General features: G+C 44.5%; 1 protein-coding gene across 1 annotated transcript; it reads left to right on the forward strand.

The window, feature by feature from the left end:
• Positions 1-756: 756 nt before the first annotated feature.
• Positions 757-20166, forward strand: lace (serine palmitoyltransferase long chain base subunit). The gene is made up of 10 exons (XM_077665683.1): positions 757-969; positions 7215-7391; positions 8665-8819; positions 9708-9853; positions 10986-11204; positions 13280-13385; positions 14503-14722; positions 15730-15992; positions 17342-17471; positions 19281-20166. Exons 1-10 carry the CDS (start codon positions 868-870, stop codon positions 19365-19367), a joined length of 1605 nt encoding a protein of 534 aa, XP_077521809.1. The 5' UTR covers positions 757-867; the 3' UTR covers positions 19368-20166.
• Positions 20167-20319: the final 153 nt, after the last annotated feature.

The following is a 20319-nucleotide window of genomic DNA, read 5'->3' on the forward strand; positions in this document are numbered from 1 at the left end:
CGGCCGCGGCGGTCGAATTTCGATGGAGGCGAAATTCTAGAGGCCCGTGTACTGTGCGATGTCAGTGCACGTTAAAGAACCCCAGGTGGTCGAAATTTCCGGAGCCCTTCACTACGGCGTCTCTGATAGCCTGAGTTTCTTTGAGACGTTAAAGCTCTATAAACCAAACCAAACCGAAAGCCTTCACAAATTTCAACCTCGTGAAACGAGATAAGCAAGGGGAGTGCTTCGCCTCATTCGAACATCACGCGATATTTCAGCTGTACAGATGGCGTGACTCTGCGCCACGCGAAATGCAATGGTGGAAGTCTATTTTCAGAGCAAGATTAGTAAAGGCGGCTGCAGGTCACGGGGCCAAAATTCGACTGCGCGAGTCATATTTGCGCGCCAGAACGGCGCGTCGTCTGCTCTGCGTTGTGGCGGGAGTGCTGACAATAGGCAATTCTCATGTGTAATCGCAGAGAAACTTTTTTTTGTCAGATAACTAGCATAAAAAAAAAAATTGTCCGCTCTCCGAGTCTCTGCGGCGCACCCGTCGACAGGCATAGCCGGCACTTGAGATTTAGCGATTTAACCTCAAAACAAACCAAACCTCTAGCTAAACGCTGTGCACTAAAAATAAAATGAAATTATTTTTGTTATGTTATAACAAAGTAAATATTGGTGTCCTGGTGTGTTTATTTCACGACCTATTTACTCTATAGCAAAAATTTTGTTTCACCTCTGCATTAGCGGCATTGCGATAGACATCAAGCATCACGCGCCAGCGCGCCAGGTGGAGATGTGCGGCTAAGCTGTCGCCCGGGCCCGGCACCTCCCAGTCGGCTAAAACTAATCGTACCACGTTAAACAATAGGAACCGAAGTCATGGGTCTCAAAGAAGAGGACACAGCAATACTGGGCAAAACTACAAGCTACTGCAACGGTGTGGCCCACAGTGCAACGCTAAAAAGCGAAGCCAATGCCAAGGTACGTGATGGGTAGCCCAGCGCGTTAGTGGGCTGCACCCCGGCAAGGGTGCTCCGGAAACGTAAGCCAGGTAGCGCACGTTCTCTTTCATGCTGTTATGTTGGCGATCGTGCGATAGTGGCGTAGGCGTGCTGTTTACGGGTCCCGCTCACACACTTGCCCCTTGCCCTGCATCGGTTCTGCTCATGGACAGCACGCCGCTAGCCTGAAAGTGTGCCGTTCATCTCCGCGGTCCACTGACAGAACGAGGTCTCCTCGGCTTACAGAAACCTTGGCGCGAGGTGAGCGTCGGCGATCGCCGGCCCAACCGTGCCTCACTGTCGGGCTTTTTTTTTCTTTTCCCGACTGTCCTCGTTCAGCCGTTCGAAAGCTACTCATGTGCACAACAGGCACGTAGCAGCACGGTTGGCCCCCTTGCGCCTGGTAGTTTTCTGTGTCTCTTGTTACTTAGGAACCGCATCGGTATGACAGGCGTGATCGCGCAGCGCATTCTCGCCGAGGTGCGCCTTTGCGGTCCCGCTTCTCCCCATGTTTTTCACCTCAGAAGCTGCGTGCTGTCGCGCCTCCCTCTGTATGCCTCGGTTGGTCTCGGTGTTACGTCCCTAGGAGCAAGATCGCCAACTCTCGCCTCCACAGAAGTTCCGCAAAAGCTGCGGCTGTCGTGCTAAATGCCCCACCAGGTATATGACTGTCGCATATCTTGTTTTACGGCCTCGTATTATCAGTTCCCCCCGTTTATGCCTATTCGTTTCTAAATATACTTATCGCTTGCGCGCATTCATGATTTTTTCTTCTTTTTTTTTTGACGTGCGGATGCTGGTCCATTCAGAACTAGGCTAGACCGTCCAGTCGTCGCCGCGATGCACCGCGCGACATTTGGGAAATGACGCGGTGCGCTATCGCGCGGCGCTCTTTCTATCTGTGGGTCGCTGATATCTGGGCGGGCGTCGTCTTTCGCCTTTTTGCATCAGAGGTTAGCTCAGAAGAGTCTGCAGCGTCTCGCTGTTGACCTTGCCCGCATGCTGCAACGTGGAGAATTATCTGCCAAGTTCATGGAGTAATTTCCAGCAGCATCCGAGCCCGATACAAGAGCTAACTGCTACTTGCAGCCCTGTCAGATGGACAAATGTAGTGTTGCTTTCAGCCCGTGCACTTTATCTTATTGTCACTCTGGCTTCCAGGTGCCGCACTGCGAACCAAAGTATTGGTTTAGATTTGGTGGCACTGCCATTAGGTGAGGACGTAGTCAATTGAGAGTCGTAATGGTGTTGAGGAAGTGTCGAAAGTTTACTAAGACACTTGAACAAATTTAACATATCTTTATTAAAACTGCACAGAACGAATCCGATTTGTCAGTTTGTACAACTGTGTAATGTTCTTTCATGAGGCGGGCTCATGAACTGGAAAAGTGCATGTCGGCAGCAGCGGTCTTATTGTGCCTGTTTTGAGATATCTACATTATCACTTTCAATGACACTCCAGGTGTTGTAGCACCGGCTCAAAAGGAACACACACACAGACTGACTGAAGTGAGTTAGCTGAACTCGATAGCTGCCAAATGCACTTGGCAGTGAGTCATTAAAGCTTCCAGCATGACAGCTCCCAAATGCCAGCCTTGCTGAGTGGCAGTTGCTCAGTATAACATGAGTCCTTGCATCAGATGGAGCCTTCTATTGTTTATCTGCACCCTTGATGTCAGAGGTGCATCTTGGCTGTTTTATACCTTGTGTCATTGCTGGCATCTGATATGCTTTCAAGGAAGAAAGGCTTAGTCGTTGCATAATTTTCCTTGCCATGGACTTTAGTTCTGAACGTCTGCTTCTCTGGTTTCAGTGTTGCTGCTTATTCACTTTAACTCACCTAGGGCCAAGTATAGCCCAGCCATGAAATGTGATTTTTGCAATGAAATTTTATTCAGGCTTGGAGATTACATTCATATAAACTTACGGCTTTGGTCTAGTTGATTCATATGTACCATGAAATATAAATTACCCTCATCTGCTATAAAATGAAGTGCATGCATTGAAAGCAACATCTGAGTACATTGTAAGAAAATATTTACCAAATATATTTCAGTTTTCAAAAAACAGAAGTAGACATTACATCATTACCTATAATTTTGTTGCACGTATCTGTGATATTTAATGCTTAATTTTTGATTCCAGGATAATGTTTTGCATACTTGTCTTGTCACTGGCAATTTTCGAAAAAATGCCTCAGTCAAGTTACTCTTGTCTAGGGAACTTTAATTGTTAATCAGATATTTACATAAATGATATTAGTGCCCACACTTGCAGTGAAATCTGATGCTGAGTTTGTTTCTGAGATACTCTCTGCAAAACACATGTCCCTGCCACAGACTAAAATTAATGAGATGATTACCTGAGCCTGAAAGTTGTGTTCTGTGGTTGAAAAATATATATTGACCACCAATTCAACACGTACAGGCGGTCCTTTTTAATATGGCCAGCCTCCAGAAACGACACTCATAAAGCTCACATAAGAACACCAATAAATTTTATCTTCTGCCAATAAAAAGAGTCATCTATACTATTGAATTGGGAAAAAAAGACAGGGATACATATCCACTGAAGTTGAAATCTTGGTGACTTGAAATGCGTTTTTCTGAATGCCTTTATATATATATAAAAAAAATTCACTGCACCTTGAAGTGCCTCGTGGTTTATGAGACGTGGGATGGCATTGAGTCGCATAACAACACTCTTCCTACTATGGTTTTTCACTTGTCATGAACATCTAGTGACTAACAACACCCATATGATATTACCGACATGTGGTGAATGTGGTTGTCAAAGTAACAGAAGCTACTGAGAGCTTCTTCCCCGGCTATCGTGCAGTACGTCACACCAGACAAAAAGGTCTGTCGACTGGGGACCTTGGCACTTCAAGATGTGAAACCACCAGATGAAAAAAGTCTATCACTGAGGCAGTTGAGCTCTTGCAATGCCTTTTGCAGGTGTCCTGCACTCAAAATAGAGGAAAAGAAATGTTTGCTTGTGTACCCAAGGTTTTGTTTACATCATTGTCCATATTTATGCGCCAAAAATTATGTAGTCCCCAATGGGCACTGTGTATTTTTACCCTGTCCATTGTTCAGACGTTGTTTCCATATTACTGAGGCATAATTACATTGAAAAAGTTTGCTGCTCGGGAAACCTGCTCATAATTCTAATTTTCAGTATTAATGGGGCATGATTATACATCTGGCCAAATCTTTAACTGGCTTGAGTGTTGCATTGCTAAATGCACCTTGTCAAAGGTTTCTCTTTTCTAAACCACTAGCATATTCATGTTGTAATTTGACACATGAGGTGGCATTTGGCTGTCCCTTATTATTCATGTATTTTTTAAATGGATTATTTGCCTGATGGGGTCAGAATTATTAAAAATATTCATTGTCTACAGCTATGAAGGGCTCAAACAAGCAGGCAAAAAACAACAAACAATGGTTCTAGTGGTGCAATCCCGCTTACTTTAGGTGAATGTCTTTGTTTACCGTGGAAGGAGTGGTAGTTTACCCAGAGGTTGAATCGAAATGGACAAGAATCATTGCTGCGTAAGCCGCTTGTTTTGGCTCTTTGTAGCTGCAGATGATGCAGATTTCTAATAGTTTTGATCCAATCAGGCAGGCACTTCACTCAAACATTATGTGGAAAAAAAAGGCCACTATCTCACGCGTCAAATTACAGCATGAATATGCCAGCAGTTTATCCGAGGGAAGCCTTTTACAAGGTGCATTTAGAGCTGCAACACTCGAGCCATTTAAAGGTTTGACCAGGCGTACATCCTCCCTGTGATTTGTATTTGACTATTTTACTATTTCAAGTTTTTAGCTGCAGGAGAAGGTAGTTCGGCATCTTTTTTGTCTGTTGCACGTAACCTGCTCGGCTTCATCAGGCACAGTTATTGATGATACAGCTTGTTGGTGTATGCGTAGTGTACAAGTACGCATTTCCTTTACACTGAAGCGTTCTTCTCAATGCAATGTCGACTGGTTCATTTTAAAAAGTTGGAGGCGAAACACTGCTATGAGAACTGTTTTGAGAAACCACTTTTTTCAGACAGGGTTAAGTACTTAGTGGTTTCCCTAAAGTAAGGGAGAGTTCATTATCCTCACGCACTGCACATCAAGCATATGCTGCACATTTGCCGTTTGTCTGCCATATGTCTGCCACTTGACTGCCACACACCTGCTATTCATATCTGCCATATATATGTCTGGTATACATATGACTAGCATACACCGTCTTCCTCATGATCTGTATCAGAGTTATGTTGTATATATATATAATATTATATCATACTGGTATATTGATAAAAATTGTATGTAGCTCCAATTTTATTCTTTGCAATACATCCTAGTTATTTACAGCCATATTAATTCAAGTACTTGTATTCTAGCCGTATCTGGCATGCTTCATGCCATTGGGATAACTTGATGCAAACAGCAAAATTTAAATATAAAATTTTGTGTCGCAGTCTTCTCCATAGGTTCAGGGTAGTGTTTGCAAGGTGGGCTCTGAGCTGTTGGTGTTTTATTTCTATGCACAGTTTTTTAATAGAACAGGCCTCACTCCTGTTTTGTCTGGACACATTTGATTTATTGGTATTGCTGGGGAATGTGTCTTTTGCTGGTTATACGGGTTAAATGGAAGAATCGGTTAAATGCTTGTGAAACTCTCTTTTGTAATAAGTACACAGTAGGTATATGCATGCCTCTACCTTGGTACATGATTAAAACACTTGATCATACTTCATTCCACTTCTTTAGTTATTTTTCTTACACTTCCAGGTGCAGCTTTAGAGAAAATTTTCGCTGCAGTAATGTTCTTGTAATTCTTTTTGCGTGTGGGTCTTTTTTGCATTCATAGAACTGTTGTAAGCGTACACTGTATTGGCGTGGCAGGTGCCTTGGCTTGCCCAGGGCAAATGAAGCGGGACGTTACGCTCTGTTGACTCCATTTGTGTTGCTTTCTTGTTTTGCCCTCGTCATTGAGGTCACACAGACGCCACTTTGTTGCTGTGCGTTCTTTTGAAATAGGCTTTGTGTTCTACATTGTGTGCTGTGACAGAGCTTCGTACCGAACATCCTTTGCGCAGCGCTCGGCGGAGTACGTGCAGTTGAAAGAAAGGAAAAGGATGTGCTGCTAAATAGATTGCCCCTCTATAAATATGAGCACATGTACCCATCTCTGCAGTCTGCACAGGTTTATATTGTTAAAAAAGGTTGGTAAAACCGACCCACCAAAGGCTGTACAGTGAATGAGTACCAGCAATCATAGCCATTACTCCAGGTAGTTCGTCAGTTAGAGTGGTATGAACATTGATGAAACAATATATTGTGTGCTTACTGACAGTGCTATCTTGTTTTCTACATGAGCTTTTAAAATAATTTACTATAGCGCGTTTGCCTAGTGGGTATTAATACATGAGAGGTGCTGTACAGAAGACGATAAATGCTATATAATCGGGGGCTCTCATTTCTGTAAACTCTGAATTGATGTTATGCGAAAAGAAGCAGCAAGAAAGGTTGCATGAAGAGAGAAAAAAAAATGTTGAAAGAGGTGGGGAAGTAATGTTTGCAGTGATAAACAGCAGCTGCCCTTGACTATGAGTAGAGAGTTGAGTTTGCAGTGACTAGATTGAAGAATGAAAATGTAAGCGAAGCAGTATGTAACATTGACGTAACGGGAATACAACCAACAAACAAAAATTACTGGCAGCAAAACTCGTTTTGTATATTTATTTCTTCCTTCAGGAAGCTGAATTTTAATTACTATGGGATAAGGATAAGATCGCAGTACATAGTTAAGGCAACTAAATCAAAAATTGATAAAATGCAGTGTGGGTATATAAGGCTGGTTTGCTCGCGTAATGAATGAACTTTTTCTCAAGAAATTTATGAAAATTGGGGGTGGGTAATAAATTAGCAACATTTTGACAAAAGTGGTGTGTGTGTGTGTTCAGTGCGCAAGTAAATTCTTCCTCAGCTTATCCCACTTGTTCATGTGGGGCTACCAATCCTAAGCAAATAATACCAAATAAGTGAATAATAATAATGCAAGCTAATATGATATGTAAAGCATTGAGCAGTGTGCTTCTAGAGGTTTTTGTTTTCAGCAGCTCATGGTTGGTCTCAAACTCATGGTTGGCCACAGCTGATAGATGTGACAGCAGGGTTGAATTCCCTTCTCCCTATTCCTTTTTTTTCCCCCTGTGCCCAGCATGAAGAGAAAAAGCCGAGGACCCGGGGCAAGGACTACTTCGAGGAGACTCCTCTGTTGATGGCGCTGAGCACGTACCTGAGCTATGTAATTCTGGGAATCTTTGGTCACATTCGGGACTTCATGCGGTCCACAGGGCTCGAGGAGACACACAGTTCTTCTGAGCTGGACCGAAAGGTAAGCACCAGTGCTGTTTGAGGTGCATGATCGAATCTCGGTTTGACGGCATTTTGATAATAAAGGGAACTGTACGAGTGACATCGTGTGATTTATAGTGCTTACTACTATAAGCTTCCCCAAGTAACTGAAGCACGTTCTTGGCTATACAGAATTACGGTGTAAGCGTTCCCGACTGTGGACTTTTCATTAATGTCGGACATGGTCATGGCAGTCATGGTTATGACACCAGAGAGTGCAGGGTTTCAAAGATTGTTCTGGACATCCTTTTTTAGTGCAAAATCACTGTTTCACTAGCAATTCAGAAAAAGGAGAGGTGTGTCTGAAGCGTCCAGATACCTGCAGAAATGAAGTAAATAATGTCGCGACTGGGTTCTGAACGCGTGGTGGCGCGAACAGATCAGCTTTGCCGGTCACTGCAGGAGAGCAGTATGCTATTGCCGGAGCTCATCACGCCTTATATTAAACTGCCACACTCTCATGCTGTGCATTGCACGTCGTCGTCTTCATCAACTTCCATCTGTGTGCAAAAGTCATGAAAGGAAAGGAAATGCGCATAAATGACTCTCTGAGTCAGTGGGCACCTCAGTCACGCTTTGAGCTACATGGCGGTAGTGACAGAGAGGTACGCGCTGCTTGCATTTGCGTTGACAGCACTTTGGCAGAAATGCGGCACTGCAGCAATAGGCCATCGGCATGCGTTGGGTTCAGTGGTGTTGATATTGACAACGTTGTAGACTCTGTTGATTTTGAGAAAAGGAAAGGTGCATAGCTGGCTCCCTGGCTCAGTGGACACCTCAATCACGCTTTCACGTATCTGGCAGTGTTGTCCACTTGCAAAAACCTCTTTCGCACACTGTTTCGTTCTTAGCAATGCTAAACCGGCAGCAATTTTTTGTACGAGTGGTAATGGAGCATTCACACTAGTGGTTCATGATCCAAACTGCTGGAAAAGATTGCCCCGGAGCAATCACTATAACAAGAGAAGTACTGCATCACCAGTATTATATTTTTGCGGCTAAGCATGTGAGCCATATTTCTTCACATGATAGAATCATGGCTGTAGGTCAAGAAAGCATACTTTATAGCAGTCCACATGTTTTTAAAGTTGCAGCACAGAAAAGCACCCTCGTTTTTTTATAGGCATATACAAAATATTGCCTGTGATAGTTTTATGCTGTGTGCTTGACTTGCTGGTTGGGTATGTGTCAGCTTTGAATAACATTGGCCTAGCAAGCTGTGTTTAAGCAGCATCTGCTTTTTTTCTTCGCAGGGTTATGTCCCGCTCTACCAAAGCTTTGAGAGCTTCTACACGCGTAATGTGTACAGACGCATTCGCGACTGCCTCAATCAGCCCATATGCAGTGTGCCCGGGGCTGTCATCGATCTTGTGGATCGTGTCAGCTATGACAACAACTGGACATTTGTGTGAGTCATGCTGTGCCATTCTCCAGAATTCCGAAGAAGTGCATGCTTCTCAGGATTTCTGCATTTGCCAACTTACGGAATCAACTTCTCTTGTAAAGAAGCACCACACGTGGCAGCTAAATCAATGTTACTGCCAGTGTGGCCACGTATGGTTGGTAAGCTTTAGGAACAGGAGGAGCAGTGTAGACTAGAGAACTCAGGTTAATGGTGTTCTAGCAGAGGGAAGGAGCAGAAAATGGACCTGGGTGTAATACGTCATGCGGCGAACAGATAAGCAATGGCCTGTTGTAAAGGTGGATTCTAAGGGAAGAGAAATTATAGTCGCGGAAGCAGTGAGTCAGTCGAAGGTGTGAGGTTAGGAAGTCTGCTAGGATAGGATAGTCGCAGGAGTTGGAGAGCATTAAGCTTATGTGCTGCAGTTGACATAGCTTAGCTGATGGTGATGCTGACAACGGCAACAGCAATGACGATGGTGACGGGCATTCGTAACTGGTACCATGCATCCATCACTAACTGTATATGTTGCCTTGTGTCATGCTAAATTAATCAATTAGTGACGAATTTTGTTTGCCTTATTGGATTTGTCTTTTATTGTGCATTTTGCCCTGCTTAGCAGTGTTTCCTTCCTGATAATTCCATTGAACTGTCTTTTTGCTTTCGATGGTTGACAACTTCATGTTGTCCTCAGTACAATATACAATTTTTGTAGGGGATCAGAGAATTTATCAGCCTGCATGGGCAAACCATTGCGACGAGACAAGCTTGCTACTTGCTAGTGATTGTTTCTCAGTGGACAGTATGCAGCAAGACTGTGTCGAGGGTACAGTGATTTCGGGTCATGCGTCTGTTTTGTGCTTCTGATGTTTGCCTTATCTTGTTGCTGTCTAGAATGCCAGGTACTGTGACAAAGGCCATCAACATGGGATCGTACAACTACCTAGGCTTCGCTGAAAATTCAGGGCCCGTTGTTGACGAAGTGCAACAGTCCATTGAACGCTATGGCAGTGGAACGTGTAGCAGTCGTCATGAACTAGGTGTGTAAAATAGTTCTGCTCTCTCTCATTCCTCTTCTTTGCATTTATGGCAGCATACCTTTGTGACAGGTGTTTTGATTTCACATTCCTGGGAACTTTGCTGCCCTGGGCTCTTAAAACTCCCTTTTCACAATCCTCTGTGTTCATTATTTGGGTTCATTATCAGGCTTTTGTGAATGTGGGGAACAATGGGGGCCATGGCAGTCTCATATTTGCATGTTTATGGGACAGATCGTCGTGATAACATCCTTGCACTGTGTAGGTATTCATAGTGTGGGCCCCCTGCATGAATTATTCTTTTGTAGAATTTCTCCTTTCTTTGATAGCTCGTAGGTACTGAAACACTGTCTGAATAGCGGTGGCGCGTGAATGAAAAATTTCCACATGACGTGACGTCATCGCAACCTGCCCACAATTTTGTGAACAAACTGCCCACGTGGACCTGGGGTGGCAATTCAATTAATGATTGGTCATCAGTGGTTGCTCGACAAGAGCAACTTGGGTATCGCAATCCACACTGGTGGTAGTCAAGATATAGCCACTACATAAAAACATTTTCCTTCTTTTTTTTTTCAGAAGAGAGTGCGCTAGATACCTTTTTCATACTTTGAACATGCGCTTCGGTGACTTATTGAATTTAGTGTCATTCTATAAAAAGCAATGCTTAATTAAATAATGTTATTTTAATTTCAACAATTTCAGTGCTGTTAAGGCTTCCATGTCCCCTTAAGGTGTCAAAGCAAAGCACATAAGACCTGGTGCTTACCAGCTACTAACAGTTAACTTTTCTATGTGCCTAATTCAGCAATACTATTAGCGAGTTGAGTGCGGACTTGATAGGAACAGTGCGAAGTGCATGCCATATTATGGGGTCATTGCTTCTGTGTTATCACTGTGTCTTGTTAGATCCAGCATTTACTTCCTAGTGCTTTGTGCTGAAATGTCAGAAACATCTCAGTGAGCAGTGCTTAATGGTGCCCTTTATTTTTGGATTCAGCTGGTTGAAAAGTCTGCCCTTGGTGCTCATGTAAGTATTTGCCATGAGCAAGAGGGAGAGATTGGGGGGGAGGGGTCAGGTTGGATTTCCAGTGTGGTTATGCTGATGCCTGGTGCGGTTTGATGTGTGGTGCAGGCACCCTGGCCATCCACCAGGAGCTGGAAGAGCTGATGGCACGCTTCCTGGGCGTGGAGGCCTGTTTGACAGTGGGCATGGGCTTTGCCACGAACTCGACCAACATCCCCGGGCTGGCCCAGAAAGGCTGCTTGCTGCTCAGCGACGAACTCAACCATGCCTCGCTCATCCTGGGGTGCCGCCTGTCGGGGGCCACCATCCGTGTCTTCAAGCACAACAGTAATGTTATTCCCCTTCGCTTGTGCCATGTATGGGTGAAAAAGTGCTGGCTGGCTGTGCCTTAAGTGATGCTCAACTGCAAGAGGCGTAATTTTGTCCCACAACAACATTCGTCATCAAACTTTTACAACTTGCGAGACTAGGACCGTTCGCTGGCAGTGCAAAGGTTCTGCTTGGATAGAGAGTTGCTGCTTGAGAGTGTGAGCTGGTTGTTTGGAGGTGCCTGAGAATCCACGAGAAACTGACCTCTACCACCACGATCATCATCCACTCTTTAAAGACTGCAGGTTAGAGTTTCAAAACTTTATGCTACAGAAGGGTAATGTAGGATGATAGATAAGACAGCTGGGCACAGCAACGTTTCGTTGTGCTTGCTGTTTAGTTGGTGTGTCACGGTGACCAGCCTGTCGTTACACAGCTCTGTTTAGCTGTTGGACTCTAGGCCGTATTGCTGTAGACGTAGCATAAGCTGCTTATGAGTGAGATGTATGTATATACTTAATGCAAATACAGCTGAATTTTTATGATTGCTGAATGTTTAAATTAGGACAATGTGAATGTGTTGCATGCACTGCTGGCACTTAACGAGGTTTTTTAGAAATACTTTTTGTACACAATGGTTTTACGTACCTGCAAAGCAGAATCTACTCACACATGTCATAACATATATTGATACTTTACTGCGCATAAGTACTGTTATGCTCTCACTAGCGTTCCTGTCTTTGCAAATGTAGTAATGCTCACGAATATGTGAACTGTTATTGGCAGGAAAAGGCGTTCAAAAAAAGAGCTTTGCAACACGTAAAGTATGTATTTCAGTGTGAGGTGGCAACTTGTGCATAACCATATCTGTAGTGCTGTACTAATTTTCAAGAAAAGAGTGGAGTCCTTTTTCTGCCTACTTGCCCAAGTTATTCTGGGTGTGCCGGTGTACCCCACGACACCTTACGCCATCCCTCAGATAAGTCTAAGTTAATGAGTGGACAAGTATATGGTCATTCACTAGACTAACCACTCGTTCGAGCTTCATGTGTGGAGATCTAGACAGGCTTTCTGCTGAAACTGATCCAGCTGACCCGCCGTGGTGGCTCAGTGGCTTTGGAGTTAATTGCTGATCCCGAGGTCGTTTCGGGCTCGATCCCGACCACAGCAGCCATATTTTTATGGAAGCGAAACGCAGAGATGCCTGCGTTGTTTACAATGTTGGTGCACGTTACAGAACCCCAGTGCTGTAAATTCACCCAGAGCCCTCCACTATGGCTTCCCTCGTAGCCCGCATGTTGCTTTGGATTGTTAAACCCCACATACCATACACCAACATACCTAATTTGTTTGAGGTTTGCAGACCTACTAGGGCTCTAAGACCGTCTAATGAACCAGAATTAAAGGTATAAAAAAAAATAAATCCACTCTTAATTTAAAAAACATTTTTATGTGTTGATTGAGTTGCGGTGAGATGAAAAGTGCCGTCGTGTGAATTCCAGCTGTCCCATTTGCTGAGCATTGCCAAACTCAGGATAATTTGTGGCAGCTTGCCGACGTATGAGTACTTCGTCTCATGGCAGATCAAAGAAAATTGAGGAGGCTCACTTTTGGGTGCACTTTTTAAATGTGGCACTGTGCCCTGACTTCTTCCTTTTTGAATGAAGCGCATTAAAAAAATGATAGTAGTTGTGGGCCAAATCATGCCTTTTGCACATGATATTTTTCTGGGTTTATAATTGCTGCTTCCTCCGAATATCAGCATTACTAATAATACTTATTGGAGGCCTAGGCTAAAATCGTAACTAGCAAGACCTGTGACAAAGGGCGGTTTTTTTTTGGGGCACTTTTTGAGGTGTTGTTATTGTTACCTTTTGTTACAATCTCTTCAGTGGTGATTAGCTGCAGCTGAGCTTAGGAGGCGTATTCTACTAGCGAGCATTTTAGGAGTTCTGTATTATGTCACAATACTTGTACTTGTGTTTTGTTGCACAGTAAGGAACTTTGAATAATCCAGATCATCACGCTTGAATGATGGCCTGAGGAAATAACCCTCATCAGTCTCTCTCTTTCTCTTTTTTTTGTTGCTGCAGATATGAAAGATCTCGAGCAGAAACTGCGAGATGCCATTGTTGAGGGGCAGCCACGAACCCACAGGCCATGGAGAAAGATCATCATTATTGTGGAGGGGGTGTACAGGTGGGTACATGGAACTCAGTTGACCTTGGGAGATGTTTGAATACAGTCACAATTTTTGATCGAAAGACCATTTTCAAGTTACTGTAATTGTTTTTGTTTTCACGTTTGTAATAGCTAAGTACCTGTTGGTGAAATTTCATCTGCTAGCTGCATTGTGAAAGGAAAAGAAATTGAAGTTAATTTACACTGCCACGGCTTGCGCGTATTGCATACAACGGAATGCTGGTGGACAGTGGTTTGCACCTGTGTCAAGGTTGTACATTGGTCAGTCATCCATAAAGGTGGAAGCCATTCGGCTCAGCTCAGAATGTTGTTGGCTCATTCTTTCAAAATGAAAGCAAAAGTAAAGTATTTTTAACTTCTCACTTAGAGTTTCTCACTTGGTCACGCACAGCTTTCACTTGCTTGTTTACAATTCAGTTTGCAGGGTGCATTATTTCAGAAGAGGCGCTCCATTGTGTGGAAGTAATCCATGAAATGAACTCATTATTCTGTGAAGAAATGACTGGAACCATATTTGCGCTGCTGCCGCAGCCATCATGGACAACACTCAGTTCTAGAGTGCTATACAATTTTTGTTCTCATAATGCTGTTTTCTTTGCAATTTGTCCAGAGTTTCATGTTTATTGTGTAATGCTTCTTGGCCTGGAAAATAAATAATGAACAAGTGGACATCTGTGTACGGAATTGCATGCCCAGGATATGCCACAGATCAGTATGCTCTATTCTTTCTTGCACAGCAGAAAAAAAGATAAAGGATCTCATATCATGCTGCACTTCACTTGTATCTGCTGTTGTTCAGTTTGTGAGCCGCCGCTGCGGTGGCTCAAGGGTTATGGTGCTTGGCTACTAACGCGAAAGAAGTGGGTTTGATCGCGGCTATGGTGGCCACATTTCAGTGGAGGCAAAATGCCAGAGGCCCATGTACTGTGCGATGTCAGTGCGTGTTAAGGAACCCCAGTCGGTCGAAATTATCCGTAGCGCATTCACGTTGTTGTGTGTTTGTCTGTTATGTGTTATGTTCTTCAAAGGTGGAAGGTTTAACTGCTGCCATTCATTGTGTGGCAAGTCCTGGACGGTCCAGGCCGTGACTGAATCCGTGCTTTCCCGCTTGCAGTATGGAGGGCTCCATCGTGATGCTGCCCGAGATTGTTGCGCTGAAGAAGAAGTACCGGGCGTATGTGTACCTGGACGAGGCCCACAGTGTAGGTGCACTGGGCCCGACGGGGCGTGGGGTTGTAGACTACTTTGGCCTGGATCCACGTGACATTGACCTTCTCATGGGCACCTTCACTAAGAGCTTTGGGGCTGCGGGCGGCTACATTGCTGGGTCCAAGGTGAGTTGTTGCAAAAACGTGGTGCCCAGTTGCTGTGCCTTCCCTCGCATTACAACCTCTTTTCAAAATAAATAATAAAGAAAGGAAGTGTGAAATAAAGTTTTTATGGAAATGCAAGCATGTTTTCTGTGCTCCAGTTAGATTGTTTCGCTTTCCCATATCAAAGCGATGGGTTGTAGAGCCAAGCTGGATGAGGCCGAATCATCTTATCTTTAAATGCGACTACCGCTTCGTTGTGCCCGCACTCTCTTAAAGTAGACTTCCAAACAAGCGTGAACTTGGTCCCTAGAGAATTTGTTCCCATGATTTGTAGGAAGGACACCTTTTCATGATTTGTATGAAGGACACCAGTAGAATGTCAGCGTTTCTCATAGCCCATGTACAGCTTCGGGGCATTAAACTCGGAGTACCATACCATTTCGCATCTTTGCTGTAATAAAACACAGCCATACGGCAGCTCATAATCTTTTTTTTTTCACACCTCAGGAAGATTAGTGCACAGTTGTAGCTGCTTATAAATTACTGAGCCTTGAGAGTGCCTAGCCAAGGCATTATGCAAACGGTGATATCCTGGACATTCTTTACTCTCATTCCTCTCATTTTGTGACACTGCGTGAGAAAAATAAAGGAGACAAGTGACAGAGCGTGACATTGCATGACCTTTATTGCCTCAGCAAAACTCACTCATGTATCAGTGCTTGTAGCATACACCTGCAATGTGAAACTTAGTGGAAATCTTGCAGAGCCAAGATGAACTTCTTGCGTCTACCACACATCTGCTCTGGCATATCTGCTTGTGGGGCTTAGGCATCTCTGGCAGTGTATGTTGACATGCGTCGCCAGAGCAAATTGCCTCGTTACTAAGTGCTTTGGTTTTAGTCTGGTTAAGTTATGTACTGAAGGCATTTCTATGCACTGCATGGTAACCCTGCTGTGCATGGAAGAATGCGCCTTCCATTGTGGCCTGGCTTGATGCAGTTCCTGAGGAATGTGCTCAACTCTTGCAGGCAGTCATAGACCACCTGCGGGCGCAGTCACACAGCTTCTGCTATGCGGCCAGCATGACAGCGCCTGTGGCTCAGCAGATCATCTCCACATGCCGCATCATCATGGGTGAGACTGGGGACGGTGAGGGCCAACGGCGCATCGAGCGACTGGCGCGCAACACACACTACTTCCGCCGCCGGTTGCAGCAGATGGGCTTCATCATCTACGGTAACGAGGACTCTCCCGTCGTGCCGCTCATGCTCTACCTGCCTTCCAAGATTGCGTGAGTCTTGGTGCTGTCTTTTCTTGAGAGAAAGAGCTGTTACAGCCAGAGCTCGCTAATTCGACCCCTGTTAATTCGGAAATGAGGATATTTCGAACTGCTGGCTTGGTCCCGGCCCACGGCCATGTAAGCCTAAGGCATTGGATGCTTGCTGAACGGGCTGTTTAAGGGATACTGCGTGTACAGGTATGATTGCCGTGGCAAGAGGTCATCGAAATAGCCCTACTTATTACTCGAGTCCCACGCTGCAGAGTTGTTCGCTTACCTCTGTCGTGTGCGCGACAGCAGGCATGACAACAGATGGCCCTATCTCAGAGAATAGTCCGACCTCATAGTTTTGGTTTCGCTTTTCTGAGCTTTGCACCAGCCCACAGAAACGGCAGCTTGGCCAGTCAGTATGAAAAATGCCCTTGAATGGAGGAAGAGAGGGAGGGGGATATAAACAGAACAGGACTAAATGTTAGGTGCAGGGGGCAAGTACAAAACGAATAAAAGAATTAACAACTGCAAGATGGCACTAGCAGTCACCCCGAGATAAAGGGGATGCCAGTAATCTTTCAGCCAGCCAGCCAAGCTAACCGAGCTTAGCACAGTTTCGGATGCTGATTGGCACGTCTTTGGTGCTTTCTTCCCTCCCATGTGGTTCTGTTCTTCCAGTGCGCAGAAACTGCACATACATCAGGTGCTGTTTACAGTTCGTGTGTTTAAGCCTCCACACATGTGACGATGCAGCTTATGATGGGTGTGACGTAGTCGTGGACATCCACTGTGTTGCACCGTGAAGGATGCGGGAGGCCCTTATGATTTTGGAGCAGTTCTGCTTCCATGCGTCCGGCAGTGTGCACACAATAAAGCATTGATGGAAATGTGAAAAACAGTCACTGCCGCGCTATTTTCATCTAAAAATCTGACAGCCATTGGCCAGTGTCTCAGATAAATTTACCATGATGCAAGCAGTTCTTTGAACCTTTTTTGTGGGGTCACTCGATAACGCTGTAACGCTGTCATTTTTTGCAGTCCCTTGAAGCTTGAGTTAATGAGCTTACTCTATTACATACTGTATTATTTTGGAGATTAAATTTGCCAATTCGTCATTCATACGGTGCATAGTTCAGTCTCAGTTGTCATCTCATGCTGATATTGTTTGTTAAAGCAGAAGTGAGGAACTTGTCAAGCAGTCATTTTTACCGGACATGGCGGTGGGACGTAATGGTGGAAATAAATTATTGTTATATTGTATTGGATGTTACGGCCGACTTCATGCATCGAGACTTTGCTCCTTGTGCAGGTGTAAGTGCAAATTTTCTCACGTGTTTGTGATTTTTTTTTTTGCCCGTGTTCTTTTGCAGCGGCCTAGTGCGTTATCTCATGAAGCGAGGTGTTGCAACGGTTGGGGTGGGCTTTCCGGCGACACCACTTTTGGAAGCCCGGGCTCGCTTCTGCATGTCGGCCTCTCACACCAAGGAAATGCTGGACCAGGTGAGAGACAGATAGAGAGGGAGCAAATAAATTTCCTTTATATAACGTCTGGTTTCACATTTGTGCAATGATAGGTCTCCACCAGGTGAGTCTAGCTGACTGGTGTGTCATCCTTTACAGGCTAAATTTGTCCGGCTGGCATTGGTTTACTCTAACACTGATGGCCATCGAAGTCATGAGGCAAAAACAAAAGGCATCAAGTGGTTGGACAGGTGTCCACACCCCATCTGTTCTGCAGAGGCATTGGGGCATGCAGAAGAAATGATTTATGCATTCAGTGAATAGATTTTAGAGGCAATGCGATGTACATAAGAAGTGATTTATGAATCTAGCGAGTGAACATTGCAATGCATAGTGCTTAACATTAAAAACAGGCGTAAAAGTTGAACACATTTGTTATTCTTCTCTTTGGAAATGCATATTGAAAGCTAAAGGCTAAGAGAATGTTTTCAAATTCATCAAGATTCTCTTGTGAGAAGATATCTTTGTGAAATGCTGTTTGAGGCAGTTACCCTTGCATTAAAGAAAAAGCAGTGTGTTGATGACTGGTGTTTTTAAATTAAAGGGACACTGAGGAGAAATTGAAGTTGACATGTATCGATAGAATAGCAGCTCCTGATCACAAAAACGCCACTCTTCCCGAAAACAAAGCTCTTGTAATGTAGAAAATAGCAAGAACCAAAATGCAGGTATCGCCGCCACAGGTCAATCTCGCAAGTACAAGCGTGACGACTTCCTAGGACAAGAGGCGCCACCTTGGAGGAATTTTCCTTACTTCATGGAAACCACGAATCTCTGAGGCTGGCAAAGAAAGGTTGCGCACCGCACCGCTTCAGGAATCACGGAGTCTGCATTTACGTCACGTTTCACGTCACTCCGTTCTGTGACGTCATAACAGTTGCCGTGATGTCATAAGAGTTCCCTGAGCTTGAATCAAGGCGGCGGGAAAAACTTTTTCAACTTGGAATCCAAATTTCTTTGAAATAAATGCATCTTTTGCGCCCGGACAAGCGGCAACAAAGCCATGAAATGCCGAACAATCCAGATTTTGCTAACAAAAAAAAATTGATAGAGTTCTCCTCAGTGTCCCTTTAAGCAGCAGTTTGGCTCCCACTTAGGAGCCCTGTTTCATTGGCCAAGAGTGGCAAAAGGCGGGTTTAAGCTGCACCATCATGTCCTTGTGGCATTTTACTTATGCGGGCTCTGGTGACACTAGCATCGTCATTTCCTTCCTTTGCCTTCATGTGCACCAGCATGTAATCCAAGCATCTTTCACTCCATAGCAGTGGTGCATCCAAGAACGTTTTTATAACACATTTAAATAGTCTGACAAATGAACAAGACTTGCGAACACTCCACGCATGGAACCGAGATACAGACTCCTTTCTTCATAGAGACTGCACCACTGAAGCTTTTTGTCAGCCTTTGTTGCATCTTCAGTAGGTTGGTATTAATAGAGGGGTAATGTTGTTGTCATCCTTGTAATCTCACCTCAGCCACTAATCTGACGTTCTAGTCCTGGCAACACAAAAATTGAATGCCTCCGGCTTGCTCCTCGAGGTGAGTTGAAACCAAAGGTCCAGTCTGGCACCACCAGTCAGCAGGGACAGGTTGGCCTCAAATGGACAACAGCCAATCGCATATCTTCAAACAAAACAGCATGGAAAGAAAAGTTGATGCATGCAAAAAATAAATGAACTGGTATGTTGACTGTCTTTTTGTGGTTGTTTCGAGCACGAAGCCAAGACTGTGCTTGTGCGTTTGTCACTAGATTGTAACTGCCGCAATGTTGTCTTGTTGGTTTTTTAGGCCCTCAGCGTCATCGACAAGGCTGGTGATTACCTCTACCTGAAGCTGTCCAAACAGAAGAGGAGTACTGAGGAAATAGTCTACTGAATGTCATCTACAGATGTGTAGCTAGGTGGCTGCCTCGATCCAGAGCCTGCAGCAGCAAGAATGGCTCCAGGAGTTGCACTGTTTTGTTTTTTTTCTGCTGTGCACGCACCAAGTCCTGGCATCCATCGTGCTGCAGTGTGGCATCAAGGTGCTTTGCAGAAACCGGGTCCAGTGTGATTTAGGGAACAGTGTATAAGTAACCCCTGGCCTGCTTTTTCAATGGACTTCAAAACTCAAGACATCAAAAATGAACAGTGCCTCAGCTCACGTTTTCCTACTTGTGTGTTCACTTTGGGGGTCCATGTTTCTAGTTTCTGTTACCCGTTTCTCAGTTTGGGTGCAGTTAAAGGGCCCATTCCCTGGATGTTTTGTCAAGTTCATTCTGCTCGAGTTGTACGCTGCACTGCTACAGACGTGCGCTTAGTAGATTTATTTGTTTGGCACATGCTTTTCTATATTTTTGTTATGACTTGGACACAACTTTTACATGAGTTGATTTGCTAAACTGCACTGATCGATGTGGGCTTTATCCACGGACGCTTTACGATTTTCAGTGCGCCTTTAGCGAAGTAGCAGCGCGATGTTTTGTAATTCTCACCATGACGCTGCTGAAGAACTAGCGGAGCCGAATCATTTCCTTCTGTAAAAATCGTCGCTGTTGCGAGTTTTGAAATCTATGTTGTTTCAACGCGTGTACGTCGAGATATTGAGGCTAGTATAAATGCAAGATAAAATCTTTGCAGGTATACCAACGTCTTCAGAGATGTTTTGACAAAATAAAATTGTCGATCTTAGCGAATGGAATGTCTCGTGTTTGTTTTTCCCGCAAATGGCACCGCACTGCACCTCTCGAAAATCGCATGCTTCCTCTTCACGTGGTGTCTCGACAGCTTCGCAGAAACTCAATTGAAGGAACGCAGACGGAAAAAAAAAAAAAAAAGTCGCTACTGCA

The sequence above is a fragment of the Amblyomma americanum genome, chromosome 5 (assembly GCF_052857255.1).
Source record: "Amblyomma americanum isolate KBUSLIRL-KWMA chromosome 5, ASM5285725v1, whole genome shotgun sequence".
NCBI classification, from domain to species: domain Eukaryota; kingdom Metazoa; phylum Arthropoda; class Arachnida; order Ixodida; family Ixodidae; genus Amblyomma; species Amblyomma americanum.

What these genes read in the sequence shown, in the direction of transcription:
- lace (XM_077665683.1), top strand. Translation starts at nt 868, where the DNA reads ATGGGTCTCAAAGAAGAGGACACAGCAATACTGGGCAAAACTACAAGC. An exon ending in AAAGCGAAGCCAATGCCAAG is followed by an intron (nt 970 to 7,214) that starts GTACGTGATGGG and finishes CCCTGTGCCCAG; the next exon opens with CATGAAGAGAAAAAGCCGAG. An exon ending in GACAACAACTGGACATTTGT is followed by an intron (nt 8,820 to 9,707) that starts GTGAGTCATGCT and finishes GTTGCTGTCTAG; the next exon opens with AATGCCAGGTACTGTGACAA.